General features: G+C 43.7%; 1 protein-coding gene across 1 annotated transcript in view; it reads left to right on the top strand.

Annotated features, from left to right (window-relative positions):
- LOC145393174 (glutamate receptor 1-like) overlaps positions 1-19,325 on the top strand; it is a 75,064-nt gene that overhangs the window by 42,518 nt on the left and 13,221 nt on the right. The window contains exons 3-4 of the mRNA XM_080267416.1: positions 18,039-18,149; positions 18,293-18,404. Coding sequence (XP_080123542.1) covers positions 18,039-18,149; positions 18,293-18,404 — 223 coding nt within the window. The remainder of the gene's footprint in view (positions 1-18,038; positions 18,150-18,292; positions 18,405-19,325) is intronic.

Here is a 19,325-nt window from a genome sequence, read left to right as displayed (position 1 = left end):
AAGGCCGTCATAACACGGACCACTTTCCTTCCCTGTGGCACTTTGCCTTCCACTTCCTCTGTACATTTACCTCATTTCTGTTGCTGCATCCAGATACTTAAGTCATTTGCTAGAACGAGGCTTGAGTTAGACTTGAAAGTCGTGCTTGGAACGGTAGGACGCCGAGGGTCACAGGTTACTCAAGTCTGGTTCAATCAGCTTGGTTTGGCCATATGCAGAATTGAAGCTTGAATCTGCCATCAGAAAGTGGTGCTTAAGTCGCGGGCTCGGAGCAAGCCTCCGGCTGTTTTCAGATCAGCCAATCACAGCACCAAAGTTATATCATCAAATTTAGAAGATAAGACAGTCTGTACCAACGAGGTTTTATAACAATTTTAAATACTTGATGTATACAGTCAGTTGTCATGAACAGTGTGGATATTTTCCTTTCCAAGGCTTGAATAGCGCAGGGTATGTCACATTTCCTAGTTTTTCTTTCCTCCGTCCTTCCATCCCTCCTCCCCCTCCCGATCTACCTGTCTCCCTATCCTTTTTCCTCTCCTCCTCCTCATTCCGTCCTTCTCTCCTTCCTTTCATCTTACTTCCTCCTTCCCCGCTCCCACCTCCCCTTTCCTTCTACCCTCCGTCCTGCCGACCCTCCCCGTTTCTCCTTCCTTCTTCTTTCCATCGTTCCATCTCTTCTCCTCCTCCTCCTCCTCCTTCCTCGCCCTCCTTCTTCCATCCTCCTCCTCCTCCTCCTCCTCCTCCTCTTTCTTCCTCCCCTTCCTTCTTCCATCCTCACCTCCTCTTACCTCCCTCTGTCAAACTGTTTCTCTCCTAGTAGACCATATTCTCGTGGACTAGGAGGCTCCCTAACACTGAACCGTTGACTGATTTGGAATATCACAACGTAACCGCTTCAGTCCCATGACGTGCTTCAAAATCCACTGTTGCCACCACCAGACGATTTTATTCAGCCTTCCACAGACTTTTCAGACATGGGGAATCAGCCTGGATATTGTCTTTATTGACTCATTTACTAATACATGTCTGTCCTGGGTTGAATAAAATCACCCGCTGATAACAAGAACTATTACAGTGTCATCGGACTGATAGAGTTCATTTTCTGTCGTATCATATTTATCAACTTTTTTTGCAATATATTTTGCATAGATAACCTACCCTAAAATGGGGCAGCTCCCACTGGTTTGAAAATATTATGAATAAATGTAAAATAATAACAAAAATAAAAAATAAATATAAAAAATAAAGATTAGAAATATTTATGTACTCCTTGTTTCAAACCGATCAGAGTTGTCCCGAGCGGCCGTATTTGTTCCATATCACATCCAGAAATAAACTGGTAAAGCTGAGGCTCTGTACCGTGTTTGTTCTAACCTGCCGAGGATCACTAACCCATTCCAGCTCAGTTGATGGCCCGTTGTGATCAGACTGGATGGTTAGTTTGACTCGTAACCTAGAAGACCCATTCCTACATGATAACTGAGGCTCACCGAATGTCATGCCGCCACCTCTTATTATTCAAAATAAGGGTGTGATCCAGTTCCGTCTGGTGAAAGCGAGTTGATCATACTGTACCATATTTACGCTTTTGCATGCGGACTATTTCACAGTTAAGTTTAAACGTTGAAATTCAAAAAGTACCATTGTGCTAAGTGAAACAGCTGCCAGCCATTTCGGAAAACTCATTGTGTGGTATTTCAAAAAGAATTATATCCGTGGACACCTTTCAAACGCCTGCCATGTCCTATGCATCAGGTAGTATAGTATGTGGCAGTTACTGTATATGTACAGGTTTTCCCTTTTAAATAGCACTGCACTAGAAACTCGCCTGGCACTATCTTGTGTTGTGGGGACGGCTCAGTCTGCTGATGTGGGTGTAGGTGTGGCAGTGAAAGCAGGAAATGAGTAATAACTAAGCCGTTCCCACAACACACGAGAAATCGCCTGGTGAAGTGGACGACGAGTGTTACATATGGACCGGCCTGTATTACGAAATGAGCCGACAAAGATGAAAGAGTGGAATATATTCATTGTTTTGTACGTCTGGCGAAACGGAGGGATGGAAAGAGAGAGGGAAGGAGAGGAGTTGTGATGGAAGGACGGAGGGATGGAGAGGAGAGGAGAGGGGGGATGGAGAGGAGAGGAGGAGGGATGGAAGGACGAAGGGATGGAGAGAAGAGGAGGAATACAGAGGAGAAGAGGATTGATGGAGAGGAGAGGAGAAAGGATGGAAGGACGGAGGGATCGAGAGGAGAGGAGGAGGGATGGAAAGACAGATGGAAGAAGGGGAAGGAACAGGGCAGAGGAAAGAGGAAGGAGGAACAGAAAGGATGGAGGACACGGGAGGACTAGGAAAAGAAAAAAGGGCGAGGAGAAGGAAGTAGGGCCTGAGGAGGGCGAGGACGAGAAAGGAGAGAGGGATCGTGTGAAGAATGGCAGGAGTGAGAGGAGCATGAGAGGGATCTGGGGATGAATGGAAAAATCGAGAAATTTATTTTGGTGAAGGGAGAAAAAAGTCTGAGGATGAGGAGATGAGGGTGGTGAAGATGAGGGTGGTGATAAAATTGTGATGGTGATGGTCATGGCGATGTGTAGCATAATGATGATGGGGACTAGAGGAGGAGTAGGAGGAGAAGGAAGAGGAGGAGAGTGGTGGTGGTTGTGCGTGGAAGAATAATGCCCGTACAATGAAATGGCGTTTTTATTAGGGTACAACAAATCTGGCCCGACCTGGACCCCCTTCAGGTATAAACAGACAACATTTGCTTGTATGTATATCGTGGAGAGAGAGAGAGAGAGAGAGAGAGAGAGAGAGAGAGAGAGAGAGAGAGAGAGAGAGAGAGAGAGAGAGAGAGAATTATTTGCAAACAATAAACGTAAAATCAACGAAACACCAGAGAGAGAGAGAGAGAGAGATTGTAGGAGGGAGGAAAGACTCGAGAAAGTGATGAAGGAACCGAGAGAGAGAGAGGAGGAGGGGGGGGAGGGAGTGGAGGGTAACCTGACGGGGAGGGGGGTGGGCTGGCATTTTCCTTCCACACCATTAATATACACGGCTTTACCCCCAGCTGGTCCCCAAGCCACAGTATTGAGCAGTGGCGCTGTTATTCACACCCGACACACCAAGGACACCGCTGATTCCCCCCCAAGCCGCCCTCCCTCATAGCCTTCCCCGCCTTCCCTAACCAACCTCCAGAACCCACCTGTGGACTAAATCTTGGGTTGTAATTTTTTTTTTTACCTGACGAAGATTCATAACCCCTTTCATGTCAGTTGATGACTACGTTAAGCTAAGTTAAATTTGACTTGTTATCAGGATGACTCATTCCTGTCTTAAAACTAAGAGTCGCCAATTTCACGCTACCGCCATTTAGTATGTAAGATACGAGCGTGACTCAGTTATGTTAGATGAAAGCAAACTGGCTGTTATCCTGTTGTATACCTCCACATATTTTAAGAAGCCTGCTATCCAGAACCACAAATCATCCATTTTCTCTTTCCAAAGCTCGGCCACACGCTTACCCATCGACAAAGACCACCTTCTTATTTATCTCTAGAGCTTATTCACTCATGCACATTTACATTCATTCATACACATTCACCTCCCCCCCCCCATTGACCCTGTGACGTGTTCTTTATGTATACTTCCCTACCTTTGGGCAATTTCATTAATCTTAAAAAGGACGTTTAGTAGTGAGGGGGTTTAAGAAGGCTATAACTGACTGCAACAGTTTGATAAGCCGTATCTCCTCTTAGCAAAATGATCTCGTCACAGGAATAATGGGGAAAAAATAGGGTTCGGATTAAGATGTTAATCTCTGCCAACCAACTTCAGAACTCATTCACATAAATCCAAAAAGTCACTCACCCACCCACCTGTCCATTTCTAAAAGCCACCTGCTTATTAGTCCCCGGTTGGTGACTAGGTTTGCACGGTTCCGTCAGTACGTCAGTTCTTCTGCAATTTCGTGTCCGTTCTATAACTTCCACATGTTTGGACATTTTTTTATATAACTTCACACAATTGTTCCCCATACCATGAGGGTGTGTCAGGTGCAAAAACCAGCCAACTACTCCCAAGGTCAAGGTCACACTTGGGGCTCAAATAAGATCGGGTGCGTCCTTCTGCAGTTTCGTGTCCACTCTGTATTCTTCACATGCATGGACAGATTTTGATATAACTTCACACAATTTTTCCCCATACCATGACGGTGTGTCGTGCGCAACAACCAGCCATCTACTCCCAAGGTCAATTACATATGTATGGTTATCATCCGGTAGGGGACTTTGCATTGCATGGCAGTACAGAATTCACTTCTTCATTTTCATAGCTGTTTCAAAATTTCACCTTTGCCTTCCTTTTAAAAACCCTGCCTGCCAACTTCAGAGCTCTCCTATCCACTAATTCAGGTCCAAAGCCCATCCCAGCATGTATTCTCCTAGCCCTGGGAGCATCTCATCTTCACTATTAAATTTCTGTATTTGACACAATAACACCTTCAGTTTCATGACGTATTGTTTAATCTCTTTCAATCACCGGACGATTTTCATCAGAGCAGATACTTTTCAAGCTGGAGGGTTTAGAGGTAGTACTAATTAACCCTTTCACTACAAGGTCCAATCCCATGTTGAATAAAATCGTCCGGAAGTGGCAAGAATGAACTTATTACTCGTCAGAAGGTAGGAGTTAATACAGGTATTCGTTCACGTGGTATCATACATACCACTTTGCTAGTAACACGTGTATATGATATGCAAGAGGATGTAAGTGTTCATTAACTCTTCAGTACTATTGTAGGTCTCTCTCCTGAGTTGAAGAAACACGGATATTATGTTCACTTTAACCTGGCCGCAAATTGTCCATCTCTCCGTCTTGAATGCTAAGCTGAAACAAGAGATTAACTCTTGAGTATGGTGCTAGTCAAGAAGAAGCGCTTTGGCGTAAGAATGTAGAGCCATAGTAGTGTATTTTTCTGCTACTTCGCAACGTGAAATACGAGTAAACCGCAAGAGAAAAATCAGTGTCAAAATAAGAATGAACTATTGAGGCAAGAATCGCTTAAGTCCTCACAATCCTGAATGGATTAACCACGTCACCCCTAGTACGTCATTCTTCTTTCTTGCTGGTACGTGGCGATTTAATTCAAATTAGAAAGAACTTGTATCGGTGAAGGGGTTAATGGTACCTTTATTTCCCCCCTCAAGTTCAAGGAGTCACTGCTAAGCTGAACAAAATCGCTTGGAGGCAGGAAGAATGGTGTAAAATGGCGTCTTCTCGTTGACCGGGTTACCATCCACCCACTCTATCCACCTATTCACCTATCCATCCACCCAATGCCAGTTCCGTACCACCAGTCCACCAGAACACTGCTCCATTCACACCATCCACCCACTCACTCCCTCATCCACACTACCTACTCCCCCATCCACACCACCCACTCCCCCATCCACACCACCCACTCCCCCATCCGCACAACCGACTCCCCCATCCACACAACCGACTCCCCCATCCACACCACCCACTCGCCCATCCACACCTACTTACTCATTCTCCCGCTCCCCCATCCACACTACCGACTCCCTATCCATTCTCTGCCACATATACACTCCCCCGTCCACTTTCATGTCCACACTTCCTCCCACCCAGTCTCTCATCCACCCATCCACACCACTTATCTCCCCCCAGTCTCCAAACCACCCCGTGAGCCAGCCACCCACTCCTCCATCTACACCACCCATCCATTCATCTATTCTCTCATCCACTCCTAGACCTCTTATTCACATCACTCATCCACCCACTCGCCCTCCAATCCACGCCATATATCCACACCCGCGTTTGGAATCACTCCCCATCACACCATTCATCCACCCACCCATCCCCCACCCATACAACCCATCCACACTACTCATCCTCCCACCCACTTCTAATCCACTCATCCATCCAACCACGCCTCTTTTCTCCAACCACCCATTCCTCATCCATTTCACTCATCCATCTATCCGGTTCCCATCCACACCACCCATCCACCGACCCTCTCTTCATTCACACCATTCATCCACCCCTTCCACCCTCCCACTCCCCATCCACCCAGCAGCTCCCCCGTCTACAAAACTCATCCACCCACTCATTGCCTATTCACAGCACCCATCCACTCCCCATCCACACTACTTATCCACCCACCCTACTACAATCCACTCTCGGCAGTCATTTTCTCTTTCTCTTCTCCTCCACACTTCCTTCTCTTCCACTTTTCCTCCCTCTACCCCAGCCCTCCCTCCTCTTCAAGCCTTCTCTCCATCTACTCCAGCCTTCTCTTGCTCTACTTCAGCCTTCTCTCCCTCTACCCTAGCCTTCTCTCCTTCTACTTCAACCTTCTCTCCCTCTACTCCAGCCATCTCTCCCTCTCCTTCAACTTTTCTTTCACCTTCCTCTCCGTTCCTCTCTTCTCTCTATCTGCGCCTACTAGTCTTACCTCCTCCCCTCCCATCTCCCACCTTCCCAGCCCCACTCCATCCCTCACACCTTCCATCCTTCCTTCTCTCATTCCTTTCTCTTCCTTCCCTGCCAGCCTTCCCCTTTCCTTTTTTCCTTCCTTCCTTCAGTCCTCCCACCTTGCACATCCTCCCTTCTTTTCTGTCAGCTTCTCTTTGTCCGTCATCAGTTTCCCTCCCTTTCTCTCTCCCTGCCAGTCATCCTTTCTCCCTCATCGGTTTCCCTCCTCTCTCCCTTCAGCCCTGTTATCCTCCCTTCTTCTCACCTTCCATCCATCTTAGCCTTCCTCCGTCTGTCCATCCTAGTCTCCCTCCGCCCCTCCCTCCGAGTCTACCTCCGTCTCTCCCTCCTAGTCTCCCTCCTAGCCTCCCTCCCTCTCTCTCTCTCTCTCTCTCTCTCTCCATCCATCCATCCATCCCAACCTCCTGCTCTTCTCTTCTTCTTTGTCTTTCCCCCTCAGCCTCCCCCCTTTTCTCCGTCCCAGCCTCCCTCTCTCCCTCCATCTTAAGTGTTATTAATCACCCACGTTATCGGTTTTTATCCTTTTTTCCGGGAGGTTCGGTCGTGTATGCTCCATCGTGGTCGCTTAGGATGTATTATTGGCCTTCACAGAGACATAACTTGAAGCAGAATTATTTTTGCTGATTTTTTTTTTCTATCGTGCTTTTGTTTATTTTTTTCTCCGTTTTTATCGTGTCTTTTTATATTTTTTTTGTGCTCTTGTTTTTTCTTTGTTTTTATTGTGATTTCGTTTATTTATCCTTCGTTTTTTCTTGGTTTTATTTTTCTTCGTTTTCATCGTGGTTGTATTTTTCATCGTTTTTATCGTGGATTTATTTTTGTTCGTTTTAATCGTGCTTTTGTTTTTGTATCTTCGTTTTTATTTATTTCGTTTTCGTGTTTTTATTTTCGTTTTATTCGTGGTTTTGTTTGCTATTTTTTTCTTTTAATCATGATTTTGTGTTTTCTTCATTTTTTTTTGTGATTGTGTTAGTACTTTTATTTATATTTTATCGTGTTTTTCGTTTTTTATCGTGATCTTGTTTTACATGGGAGTTTCCTTTGAATCGTTTATGCTTCTGTTTTGGTCGCGTAGAATCTATTTTTGTCGTTAACAAGGCTGGTGAGGGACGCCTGCCCGTGGTGGCACCGATATAGCCGGCTCTGCTGCCTAAATATACAAACGATCCTTAACTCCATCACTGTCCTCTGCTGGAAGGATGGCGAGCTGCGCAGATTCAGCCTGCAGTTAGCCCAGTTTATATTCAGAAGAGCCTGTGGTTGCAACAATAACAAACAGCTATAACACGCTTTAACTCTTGCCTAACTCTGATGTTTGAATGTTTTTGTTGGGTGTTATTTTTTTTTTTTAGTGTGTGTGTGTGTGTGTGTGTGTGTGTGTGTGTGTGTGTGTGTGTGTGTGTGTGTGTTTTAGTTAGTATTTAGTGTATATTTGGTCCAGAGTTTCGCGTTACATCCTTGCCACGTAATCTATTATTGTCGTTCACAAGGCTTAACCTTTAGGCTGACATTAATTTTCTTTTCTTTTTTGTTTGCCTTTTCTTTTTACTTCTTGCGTGTTTTCCCCCATGCCTAGTATTATATTACTTTTTATTATATTTCTTTATATTACTTAATTATGAGAGTTTGAGAGGGTACAGAGGGAGTGATTGGTGAAGAGCAGTGTGGCTTTAGGAGAGGGAAGGGATGCGTGGATCAAGTGTTTGCTGTGAAACAAGTGTGTGAAAAGTATTTAGCGAAAGGCAAGGATGTGTTTTGGGCATTCATGGATTTAGAGAAAGCGTATGATAGAATTGATAGGGAGGCTTTGTGGACTGTTTTAAGATTGTATGGACTTGATGGTAGGTTACTAAAAGGGGTGAAAAGTTTTTATGTAAATAGTAGAGCGTGTGTAAGAGTGGGAAATGTTGTGAGTGACTGGTTTCCTGTGAGAGTGGGGCTGCGACAGGGATGTGTGATGTCGCCTTGGTTGTTTAATATTTACATGGATGGTGGTGTAAGGGAGGTGAATGCAAGAGTTTTAGGTGGAGGTATGAGTCTGGTGAATGTTGATGGTGGAGAGTGGAATCTGAAGCAGCTGCTGTTTGCAGATGATACTGCACTGGTGGCTGATTCAGAGGAGAGATTGAGACAGTTGGTAGAGGAGTTTGGAAGGGTGTGTGAAAGGAGGAAATTGAAAGTAAATGAGAATAGGAGTAAAGTGATGAAGTGTACGAGGTTGGTAGATGGTAGGGGGATGAATATAGCTTTGAATGGCGAGTTGCTTGAGGAGGTAGAGTGTTTTAAATATCTTGGGTCACATGTTGCTGTGGATGGAAGAATAGGTGCAGAAGTGAAGTTTAGAATAAATGAAGTAGGAAAGGTGCTGGGAGGAATGAAAAAAGTGTTTAGATGTCGTTCGCTTAGAATGGATGTAAAGAGAAGGTTGTATGAGGGTGTTGTGGTACCGACTGCGTTATATGGGGCTGAAACATGGAATATGGGTGTAGCAGAGAGGAAAAGTTTGAATGTAATGGAGATGAGGTGTCTGAGGAGTATGTGTGGAGTGACGCGTATGGATCGAGTGCGAAATGATGAAGTGCGAAGGAGAACTGGAGTTGTTCGGGAGATGGCTGGTAGAGTTGAGCAGAGGGTGTTGCGATGGTTTGGGCATATGGAGAGAATGGATAATGAGCGATTGGTGAAAAAGATAACTAGGTCTGATGTGAGAGGTGTAAGGCTGAGAGGAAGACCACGAATAGGATGGATGGACAGTGTGAAGAGAGCACTGGATGCGAGAGGGATGTCTGTTGAGCAAGGAAGAGTGGCTGTGCGTGACAGAAATAAATGGAGAGAAATTGTGAATGAATAAGTGATGACGCAGCCCTGAGGGGATATTCTCCCGCATTTGGTCTGATCAGCTAGTCAGGTCAGGTGCGGGTAAGTGGATGGGTCTGTTATGATGTGGCAGGGGTAAACCAGCTCTGCTGTCGAGCCCTGCTGCGGATGTCACTGATTGCATTGCGCAGTTGATCCTTGTGCGGTGTGGTGCGGTGAGGATCTGTCCGTTCTGCCCTTGGGGCTAAGATGCGAATGAATGTGTTTGAATGGATGAGTAATTGGGGAGTGCGTCGTCCTGTCTCGGCTACCTCCCTTTCCTTGGGGGAAGCAGCCTAGGTATATAGATAGATTACTTTTTTATATTTTCTTATTGTCAGTTACAGGGTTTACATTACTGAATTTGGTTTTGATTTTTACCATCTCCTCATACTGGTAGTTTTTCTAGATTTCATTGTTCAGTGTCTTAGTTTTTTTTTTTTTTTTTCGATTTTCTTCCTACTTTCTTGTGCTGTAATTCATGCATAATTTTATACGTATCATAATCATTCGCTGAGCATTACGTTCAGGCTGACAGTTTTTGGTTCTTTTTAAAATGCCGTTGTATGTAATTTTCACAGTTTTGTGTTTGATCGTGCCTTCGTCTTGTATCAAATATTATTCACCGGGCTTTACTCGTAGGCTGACTTGATTTTCCATGCTGTTGTTTGGTGATTTTCATTGTTCCAGTTTCTCTGTGTGTCAGATCGTGTTTGGTTTTATTAGAATCACTCACCGGTCTTGTCTTTGAGGATGACTATGTGTGTGTGTGTGTGTGTGTGTGTGTGTGTGTGTGTGTGTGTTACTATGATGGGGCCTTTGCCTTCTGTTTTTTAGCTATTTTCAGGATTTCTTACCACTTACGTAATTTTTACTTTTAACAGATTTATTACATAATTGTTTATTCATCGCCTTATTTGTGGTGTCTGTTTTTTTAATTCTTTATGTTTGTAATTTGTTTGGATTCTTCGTGCTTCATATTCCCTTGTTTTATTATTTATTATTTGTCATTTGTGCGCCATGGATTCTTCGTGCTTCATATTCCCTTGTTGTATTATTTATTATTTGTCATTTGTGCGCCATGGATTCTTCGTGCTTCATATTCCCTTGTTTTATTATTTATCATTTGTCATTTGTGTGCCATTTGCTTGTTGAATTATTTTTCATTTTCATTTATTTTGGTGTTTTTAATATCACTATTATTCCCTTTTGCTTTTTATAATTTAAATTTGCGTTTCACATTGTTTCCTTATTGCCATAAATGTGCCAATGTTTTCAACAGTTAATTTTCATGTTTTTATAACTTTTTGTCCCAAGTAGTACAGACGGCCAAATCCAACGTGTGTCCCTCACTGTCACTCACTGAGTTACTGTACCTTTGTGAAGGATGAGTCTCTCTCTCTCTCTCTCTCTCTCTCTCTCTCTCTCTCTCTCTCTCTCTCTCTCTCTCATGGGGGTAAGTGGATAATGGTAGTTTATCTGGTATGCTTGTGCGTCTGGTGTGTGTCTGAGGTGCTTGTGATGTGTCCGGAATGTGTCCAAAGACAAAGAACACTCTCTGGGATGTGCTGATGTGGTGGATACTAGGGATGGGTGCGACTCTCATATGTTTCCATTGTCTTGCTCTTGTAGGCCATAAATGATTACACGTTCACTATAAATTCTAAGTTTTACCGTCTTTTGTCCCTTTTTTTCTTGGGTTTTCTGCTTAACGCTGCCATTTTATCTTCCTTTTCGTCCTCCGTCTCTTTCTCTATGTCCATCTATCTACTTCACAGTCATTCCATCGTCCCATCCCTTGTCTGCCTCCACCTCCCCCCTCCCCCCTCAGCTGTCGTCGTGAATTTAGCAGCGTGTCGTCAGTAGTCGTGCTCAGAATTATGACGTGCCGAGGTGGTCATTGCGTCTGTCGTTCCCTTCCATCCCTGGCGACATTTTTAGCCCCTTCCACACCGTGTGCCGTATTTCCTTATTTAACTCTTGCTACCATCAGGCGACTTGCTGTGTTGGTATTTAGATGGACCTTTCATAGCAAAGGATTTATAAGCAGTTCCCATTATCTCATATTTGTACGGTGATGTGTTTGGATTCCTGCCACCAGCCGACATTATTCAACATAGGACAGACCTCTAGTGTGTGTGTGTTTAGATAGATAGATAGATAGATATGTAGAGATAGATAGAGATATGGGAAAATAGAACAGTGCTATGGAGTCCTGTCTCCCCTGGGAATTAGTTTACTCTTTAGATAGATATATATATATATATATATATATATATATATATATATATATATAGAGAGAGAGAGAGAGAGAGAGAGAGAGAGAGAGAGAGAGAGAGAATCTTTGAAAATACGTAGTAAAATGTTATGGAGTCCTCAGTGTCCTCCAAATTAGTTAACCCTCTTTATATAGATAGATAGATAGATAGACAGGTAGATAAATAAATTAGTAGAAAGGTAGATACATATAGTTAGAGGGATCGGTGGAAATAGTAAACTGTTATGGAGTCCTCTCACTCTTCAGTCTCGCATGCTCGGGACAACCATTTTTATTTCAGCCAATGCCAGACGTCTTTATTGAGCTAGGAGTGAGTCACAGGAGCCTGAGAGTTAAGATGCCAGCTGAATACAGACCCCCAGCATCATGTCTTGTCCCAGCACCAACATGAACCCGGGTCTTGTCAACGGGTCTGTCTCTCTCCATCAACACAACCTTCTGTATAATTCTCCCATTCACCAACTCCGGCCACCCTCTTCACTTTATGCTATTATGGACTTAGGTCTGTATTCTGGGTAGTACAGGAGGCTTCGTAGCTCCTCTTCCTTAGCGACTTATCTTTGTACGCCACATACATCGTTTTTATATCGGCATAGTTAACATCAGTAAGTCATGAGGATATTTTTTTTTCTTTTTTTAATGTGCAGAGTACGTCTCTAAGGAGCGGTGTCACGAACTAGCCAAGGCCACTTGGGCCCGTATTCTCGTCGGCTAACAACTTTTTCCAAACAAGTTTTTTGCCTGTAACATCTTATTGACCATATCTGTGTTATATAAATCATTATAATATCGTCATACTCTGCCTAGATATTGACAGAAGGACATTAACCAGCCATATCTAAAAATAAATTGCTACGGAAGAGATGCTATTGAATATAGCTGTGAGATATGCCAAGATTACAAAAACCACGGTGTCCATCCCTTTCCCTGCCATTCGCTACTTTGTGTTATATTTCCCCAGCGACAGGCAGTTTACGTGCTACCTTCATTGTCATGGCGTATTATAGTTTATCGTTTCTGTAACTAAAATCTTTTTAAACTGGAGGGTTTCAGCACAGCCTTAGTTAACTCCTTCACTCCTACAGGTCCGACCAAACTTGTATAAATTCGTACATAGATACCTATAGCTTGAATAACATGGACAACACGTCACGGGACTAAATAGGTCAGCTGTACACAAGGGAAAAGTAGTTAATCAAAAATATTAAAAACTGTGACGAATAACGTTTTCTCCAAGTAACAGAAAATAATTGGTTTCTTTAACCGTTTGCTCTGCCACACACATCTTTACTGACGGCTCCAAATTTTGTCATGGTGTTGGGTTTGCTGTTGTGTTTCCTAACTCCTCCTTCCAGAGTACTCTTCCTTCCGTTGCAAGTGTTCTTACTGCAAAACTTTTTTTTTTTTTTTGCTCTGAAGTCACTTCCTAGGTTCTCTTCCTCCACCTTTGTTATATTCTCCGATTCTCTCAGTACGTTTACTTCCTGACTCACCTCGCCATCTTCTCATCCTCTAGTCACCGAAGTTCAGGAGTGGCTGTTCCACCTTTCTGTTTGCAAAAAGTCCTTTCTCTTCTGCTTGGTTCCTAGCCATATCGGGATTACTGGTAATGAACAAGCTGACTCGCTGGCACGTTCTCCTACTCTCTCCTTCAGGTTCTTCATTCCTGCTGCTGATTTTTTTCCTCTTCTAGCCAGTCCCTTTCGTGAACTTTTGCAATCTTCCTGGAACTTTCAGGTTCACAACACACTTCACTGTGATAAACCCTCAGTTCTTCTCTGGCGCACAGCGACCCACCCCAATCGTCGATGGGAGACTATCCTTGCTGGTCTTCACATGCGTCATTTAATGAGCCATGACCCTCAGCCCGTCTGTTCACACTGTAACTGCCCGAAGGCTATCCGTCACCTTTTTCTTGATTGTTCGTCTACGCTCCAGCACAGTCTCTCAGCTTTCTCCTTCCTTTCTTCACTATGTCGGCCCCCACAGCTTACTGATTTCCTAGGTGACTCTTACACTGTTTCTGTTTCCAGTATTATCGCTCTTCTTACTGATCTTCCCATCATACGCTTAATACAATTATTTACCCCGCTTCCTTCTACCTTAGTGCCATATAGGCATATTATGGCTTGATGTTAGTTCTTCATTATTCCTTCCTTCCTTCAAGCGTATGCCAGGCGATTTTATTCATCTCTTGGAAACATGCCAGTCAAGAGTCTACGGCTGTATTTTAAGTGGTTGCGGTCACTTCTTAGCACCTCTATTTAAGCGATCTATGCTGCACACGACGCCTCGATATTCTCCTGTATGTTATTATTGATACAAACTATGTCGATATTTAAGGGATATAAAGAGCATACAGGCAAATGCTGAGTCGTAATATGCAAAGTAAATCGCTGAAGAGATGCAACAGAGCCTCCTCTCCTACCCACATTGCCACCCGTAAGGTAGTATTCTCGTCAGCTTAATTATCTCTCAAGCACCGCTCTCTGAGTGATTTATTTTGCATATTCCGCCTGGATAGGCCTATTCTTTTATCTGTAATATACACATCCCTGTTGGAAGGACATTAGTAAAGATCTGAGAACAGTGGAGGAGAGTTATTTGAGAGGACTATAGATAGAGGAAAAGAGCAAGTAGGATAGAGGGAGAAATGGATGGAGAAAAGGACTGGAGGAGGAGGAGGAAGAGTTACACAGAAGTAAAGATACATTGGCCACAGAGACCTTACGTACGCTGCGAGACGGACAGTAATCTCCAACCAAGGAAGGGTCTCGAGGAAGAAAGAAGTTCGTGAAGAGGTTATTGGAGACAGAATCCTTTAAGTTCGAAGAGTCTGTATAAATCTGAATAAAATCGTCTGGAGAGATAACAAGAACACTTACCATCCACCTGAGGAGCGACCCGGACAAATTGTGTGTGTGTGTGTGTGTGTGTGTGTGTGTGTGTGTGTGTGTCTGTCTGTCTGTCTGTCTGTCTGTGTTTGTGTGTTTTACAAGAAAGAAAGGTTGAAAAATGAATGAGACAGACAGAGAGGGAGGTAAGAGGCTAAAATCTGCAGATATTTTCCGTCTTATCGCTTTGCAGATTTTTACTCCCGAAGACGTCACGCATATTACCGGCCGAAAATGTTATATCCATCCATCCATCATCCAATCCTACGTTGCCCCATGAGGAGCGTAGGAGCCCGGGGCTAGGCAGTTGGTCCTGACATTTAAGATGAGAGTGACCAGCCTCACTCATCCCTGAGTGGCGTTACGTGAGCAGTAAACCCCAGCCACTCCTTGGATATAAACCTTCACCGGCTCAATCCGACTGGAGCATAATAATTACCCACTAAACCACCAGGTGCCAAAATTTGGTTATATGGTTACCACCCAGCATAGTAAATGGTTTCCTAGTGTACAGGAAACCATTTGGCGTATCACTCAGTGTAGAGTCACCCACAGGCAGAAGGAAGAGGAAAGAATGAAGGAAAGAAAGACGGAAGAGGGAGTGTAAAGTCACCCGTAGGCAGAAGGACGAGGAAAGACTGAAGGAATGAAAGACAGAAGAGGATGGAAGGAAAGAAGGATGGAGGAGAGAAAAGGGCAGACACCCAAGAGCATCACTACATCGAGTGAGTGGATGGTGAGCGCCCCCATCTACAGTCATCCCCAAGCGAATGGATTGACAGACTGCCTAACCACATCAGGCTAAGAGCATCATTTATATCTTACTTTTGCTGCATCCCAATGCATTTATTCAGGTGAGGTTGGTGCTCTCGAATTGGATGTTTTATAATGACCCTTACTAACCCCTTCAGTGCCAGAGATTATTCCCATGTCGAATAAAATTGTCTGGAGGTAGCGAGAAGGGGCTATAAAGATTGATGTAGTGACGCAGGTTGTCCCTTGACTACTTAGGTTAGGAAAGGTTAGGTTAGGAATGGTTAGGTTAGGTTAGGCAAAGGTTGACTAGAGTAGGGTAGGGTAGGGTAGGGCCGGGTAGTGTAGGGCAGGGCAGGGCAGGGTAGGTTAGGGTAGGTTAGGTTAGGTTGGTTACCCTCTAAACCAGATTAAGTCGCTTGTCGGTAGCAGGACTGTAATACATAATCCGTCATCGCAGTGAAGGGGTCATGTATCCAGACTGATTTAATACAATAAGAAAGCTTGTTTTTCTCCCTGCTACCTTCACACGATTTCCTCAGCATGGAGGAAAATCGAAGTGAAGTTACTCTATACGATTTCTTTTAAACTCCTCCAGTACGAAAGGTCTCCTTGGAGCTAAATAAAATCTTGCAGATATAATGAAAGACGTCCTCAGGCTGGAGAGAAACAGTAGGAATCAAAAATACTGTCACCTCTCCTCCCTCCCTCTCTTGTCTTTGAAAACCAATGTGGCGAATCCTCAGCAAACAACATTGATGACACTGATCTGTGGCAAAATAAATTAATCAGTGTCGGTTGCTGAGAATTCACCACATGGCTTTTCCAAGTCCAAGAAGAGAGAAAAACAGGAGAGATGATACAACACTTGATGCCGACTGTACATGGATCACTGGTGAGTTAAAGTTTTTCATATTATCACTCTATGTTAGGTCCGCCCAATGTAAATACATACTCTGACTAATTGCGTTGCAGTGCGCCGTTTTTGCTGTGTTACCATAACAAATGGACAAACCAACAAACGTACAGAAAACGAATCATTATAATATACATTATTATTATTATTATTATTATTATTATTATTATTATTATTATTATTATTTTCTGTACTGCCAGACGATTTCAGCCAGTCTTGTCTCAGAGTGTTGCAATGTAGGAATTATCTCCTCAGATCGATGACGTAATAAATCGGTGACGTATTAGTCTCAGAGTGTTGCAATGTAGGAATTATCTCCTCAGATCGATGACGTAATAAATCGGTGACGTATTAGTCTCAGAGTGTTGCAATGTAGGAATTATCTCCTCAGATCGATGACGTAATAAATCGGTGACGTATTAGTCTCAGTGTTGCAATGTAGGAATTATCTCCTTAGATCGATGACGTAATAAATCGGTGACTTATTAAATCGATAACTTATCAGATCTATGACGTAGTAAATCAATGGCATATTAGAACGCTGACATAGTTAATCGATGGCGTATCAAATTGGTGACGTATTAGACCGATGACATAAAATCGGTGACGTATTAGAGCGGTGACGTATTTGATCGATGACGTACTTGATAGATGACTTATTGGATTGATGACCTTTTCGATGGTTAACGTATTGGACCGATGACGTATTATATCGATGGCGTATTGGACCGATGACGTATTAGAAAGATGACGCATTGGACTGATGACGCATTGGACTGATGACGATTTGATGTAACTAATGGTAAAGTTCTAGTAGTGAAGGGGTAAAGGAATACTCTAACCTGCCTGGCTGAAAAGGCCCACCTAAACTGTATTATATTGTGTGTGAGTAGCAGGAACAAGGAATGATAAATTATTGGGTGGAAGAGGTGAGAGGAAGATGGGGTTGGGAAGGAAGAGAGAAAGAGCGAGGGGTTTTTGTAATCTGGAGAGAGGAAGAGAAGACGGAGAGAGCGGTGGTTTGGGGAGGAGGGAAAAAGGGAGAAGAAGGATAGATAAATTATAGGGCTGAAGAGTTGAGAGGAAGATGGGGTTGGGAAGGAAGAGAGAGAGAGAGAGAGAGAGAGAGAGAGGGGGGGAGTTTGGGGTCTGGAGAGAGGAAGAGAAGAGTGAGAGAGAGAGAAAGGTTCGGGGAGGAGGAGAAGAGGGAGAAGGAGCTGGGGAGGAGGAATTGGGGAGGAGTAGAGGGAGATGTGGGTGATAAGAAGGAGAGGGAGGAGGTGTTGGGAATGAAAGGTGGAGGAGGACGAGAGGGAGAGGGAGAAGTGTTGGGAATGAGGGGGAGAGGGAGAAAGGTTAGGAACGAGAAAAGGAGCGAGAGAAGGTGTAAGGAAGGAGGAGAAGGAGAGGGAGAAGTGGTTGAGGATGAGGAAAGGGAGAAGGAGAGGGAGAAGAGGTGTGGAGGAAGAAGGGGGCAGAGGGAGGAGGGAAGGGGGAACTTTCCAGTCGTGTGTACATCAGCAAATTTCATTCAAGTATTCCTTCCCACACCTGGCTTGACCCCGTAGGCCGCCTTCAGTCGGTGACATTATCTGTGAATCTCCCTCTTTATCTGTTACTCGTCTTATGACCTTTCTTTGCCACGTTAATGTCCTTTCTAGTGCATAATTACTCGTCTCCTTCGTTTGTCGTAGATACACGTAGTTAATCTTTAAAATTATCACATTCCTCTGCCGTTATCATTTTCTACCTTGTCACAAGGCTTTTGTTGCCTGGCGGTAGATTATTTATTCATTCATTCGTTAATTTTTTTCTCTCTTTCAGATCGGGACGTGGAGCGACACACGAGGACTGGAAACAGTGGCGGTCAAGCACACGAGCCACATGACTGACCGTGTGATGGCTAACAGATCTTACATCGTTACATCCATACTGGTGCGTCTCTCTCTCTCTCTCTCTCTCTCTCTCTCTCTTTATGAATAAGGACTTTTATATAAACGAGTATTAAACAGTTGAAAAATCAGTGTGATCCCATTTTCCTTGGGATAATATAGCGGCTTCGTATTCTCTCCTCACAGGAAAAGCCATTCTTGATGCTAAGGAAGGACGGTAACTACACTGGCAATGATCGTTACGAGGGATACGCTAAAGACCTCGCTGACCTCTTGGCATCCTTCCTCGGAATTAACTGTGAGTATATGAGTTTGGGGGCTTGTGCTGGAAAATGGGGAGGTGTTAGAGGGTAAAGTAGTATTTCTGGTGTATCTTAGGTAAATTTCTGAGAATGATCTTTACGAGGGCGAAGCTAAGGGCCTCGCTGACTCCTTGCCCTGTTTCTTCAGAATTATGTGGGAGTATTTGATTTTTCGGTGTATTTAAGGGGAGGGGGTAGAGAGTAAGTTTGAGAGCTCCGTATCTGTATCCGTTCTTTTTCAAGAGGTATTTGTGTAAGCAGATTTCTATTCAACATAAATACTCCATCTTTTTGTGTTGGAGGTAGAAAAGATATTTCTGATTTTTTTTATTTGCTGAGAATTCTTGGTCGTTTTTTGCCTTCCATCTTACCAAAGATGTAAGGAAGTTACCATATTTGAAGAAATAAACAGTTTTGTGTTTTTACAATACTGGAGGGACTTTTGTAATTTTCAAACTCCATCTTACTGTAATACACTATTTTTGTGGTGCTTCGCTTGAGATAGATACTGTTATGCTGGTAGGATTAGGCTAGTGTTTTATATCTGGAGATGCGAGGAAAATGATAGAAATTAAGTATTGTGGCATAGGATTAGGTTAATGTTTGTATCTTGAGATACGAGGAACACCCTGGAAATTTCGGCATGTCTGTTTTGTTTACTTTCTTTCCTTAGGAATTAGTTCATGCCATTATTGCTGTTGTGTATTATTAATTTAAGTGCATTATTGCATGGGAAAATGTGAGTTTTGTCCTAGGCTCTAGAATGTGCATTATTGCATCACAGTGTGAGTTCTCTCCTGGGCTTGAGAGTGTTCTGGACTGCCAAGGGGGGGGGGGGTGTTTAAAAAGGACCTGCCCTGCTTTCTGTCAGTTAACCGAGAGTGACAGATGGAGTGGGTTGTGTGCATGGGGATCAG

The sequence above is a fragment of the Coenobita brevimanus genome, chromosome 1 (assembly GCF_032717465.1).
Source record: "Coenobita brevimanus isolate Jiangsu-jjx chromosome 1, ASM3271746v2, whole genome shotgun sequence".
NCBI classification, from domain to species: domain Eukaryota; kingdom Metazoa; phylum Arthropoda; class Malacostraca; order Decapoda; family Coenobitidae; genus Coenobita; species Coenobita brevimanus.
Note: the sequence above shows the minus strand (reverse complement) of the source record. Positions and strands in the feature narration are given on the sequence as shown.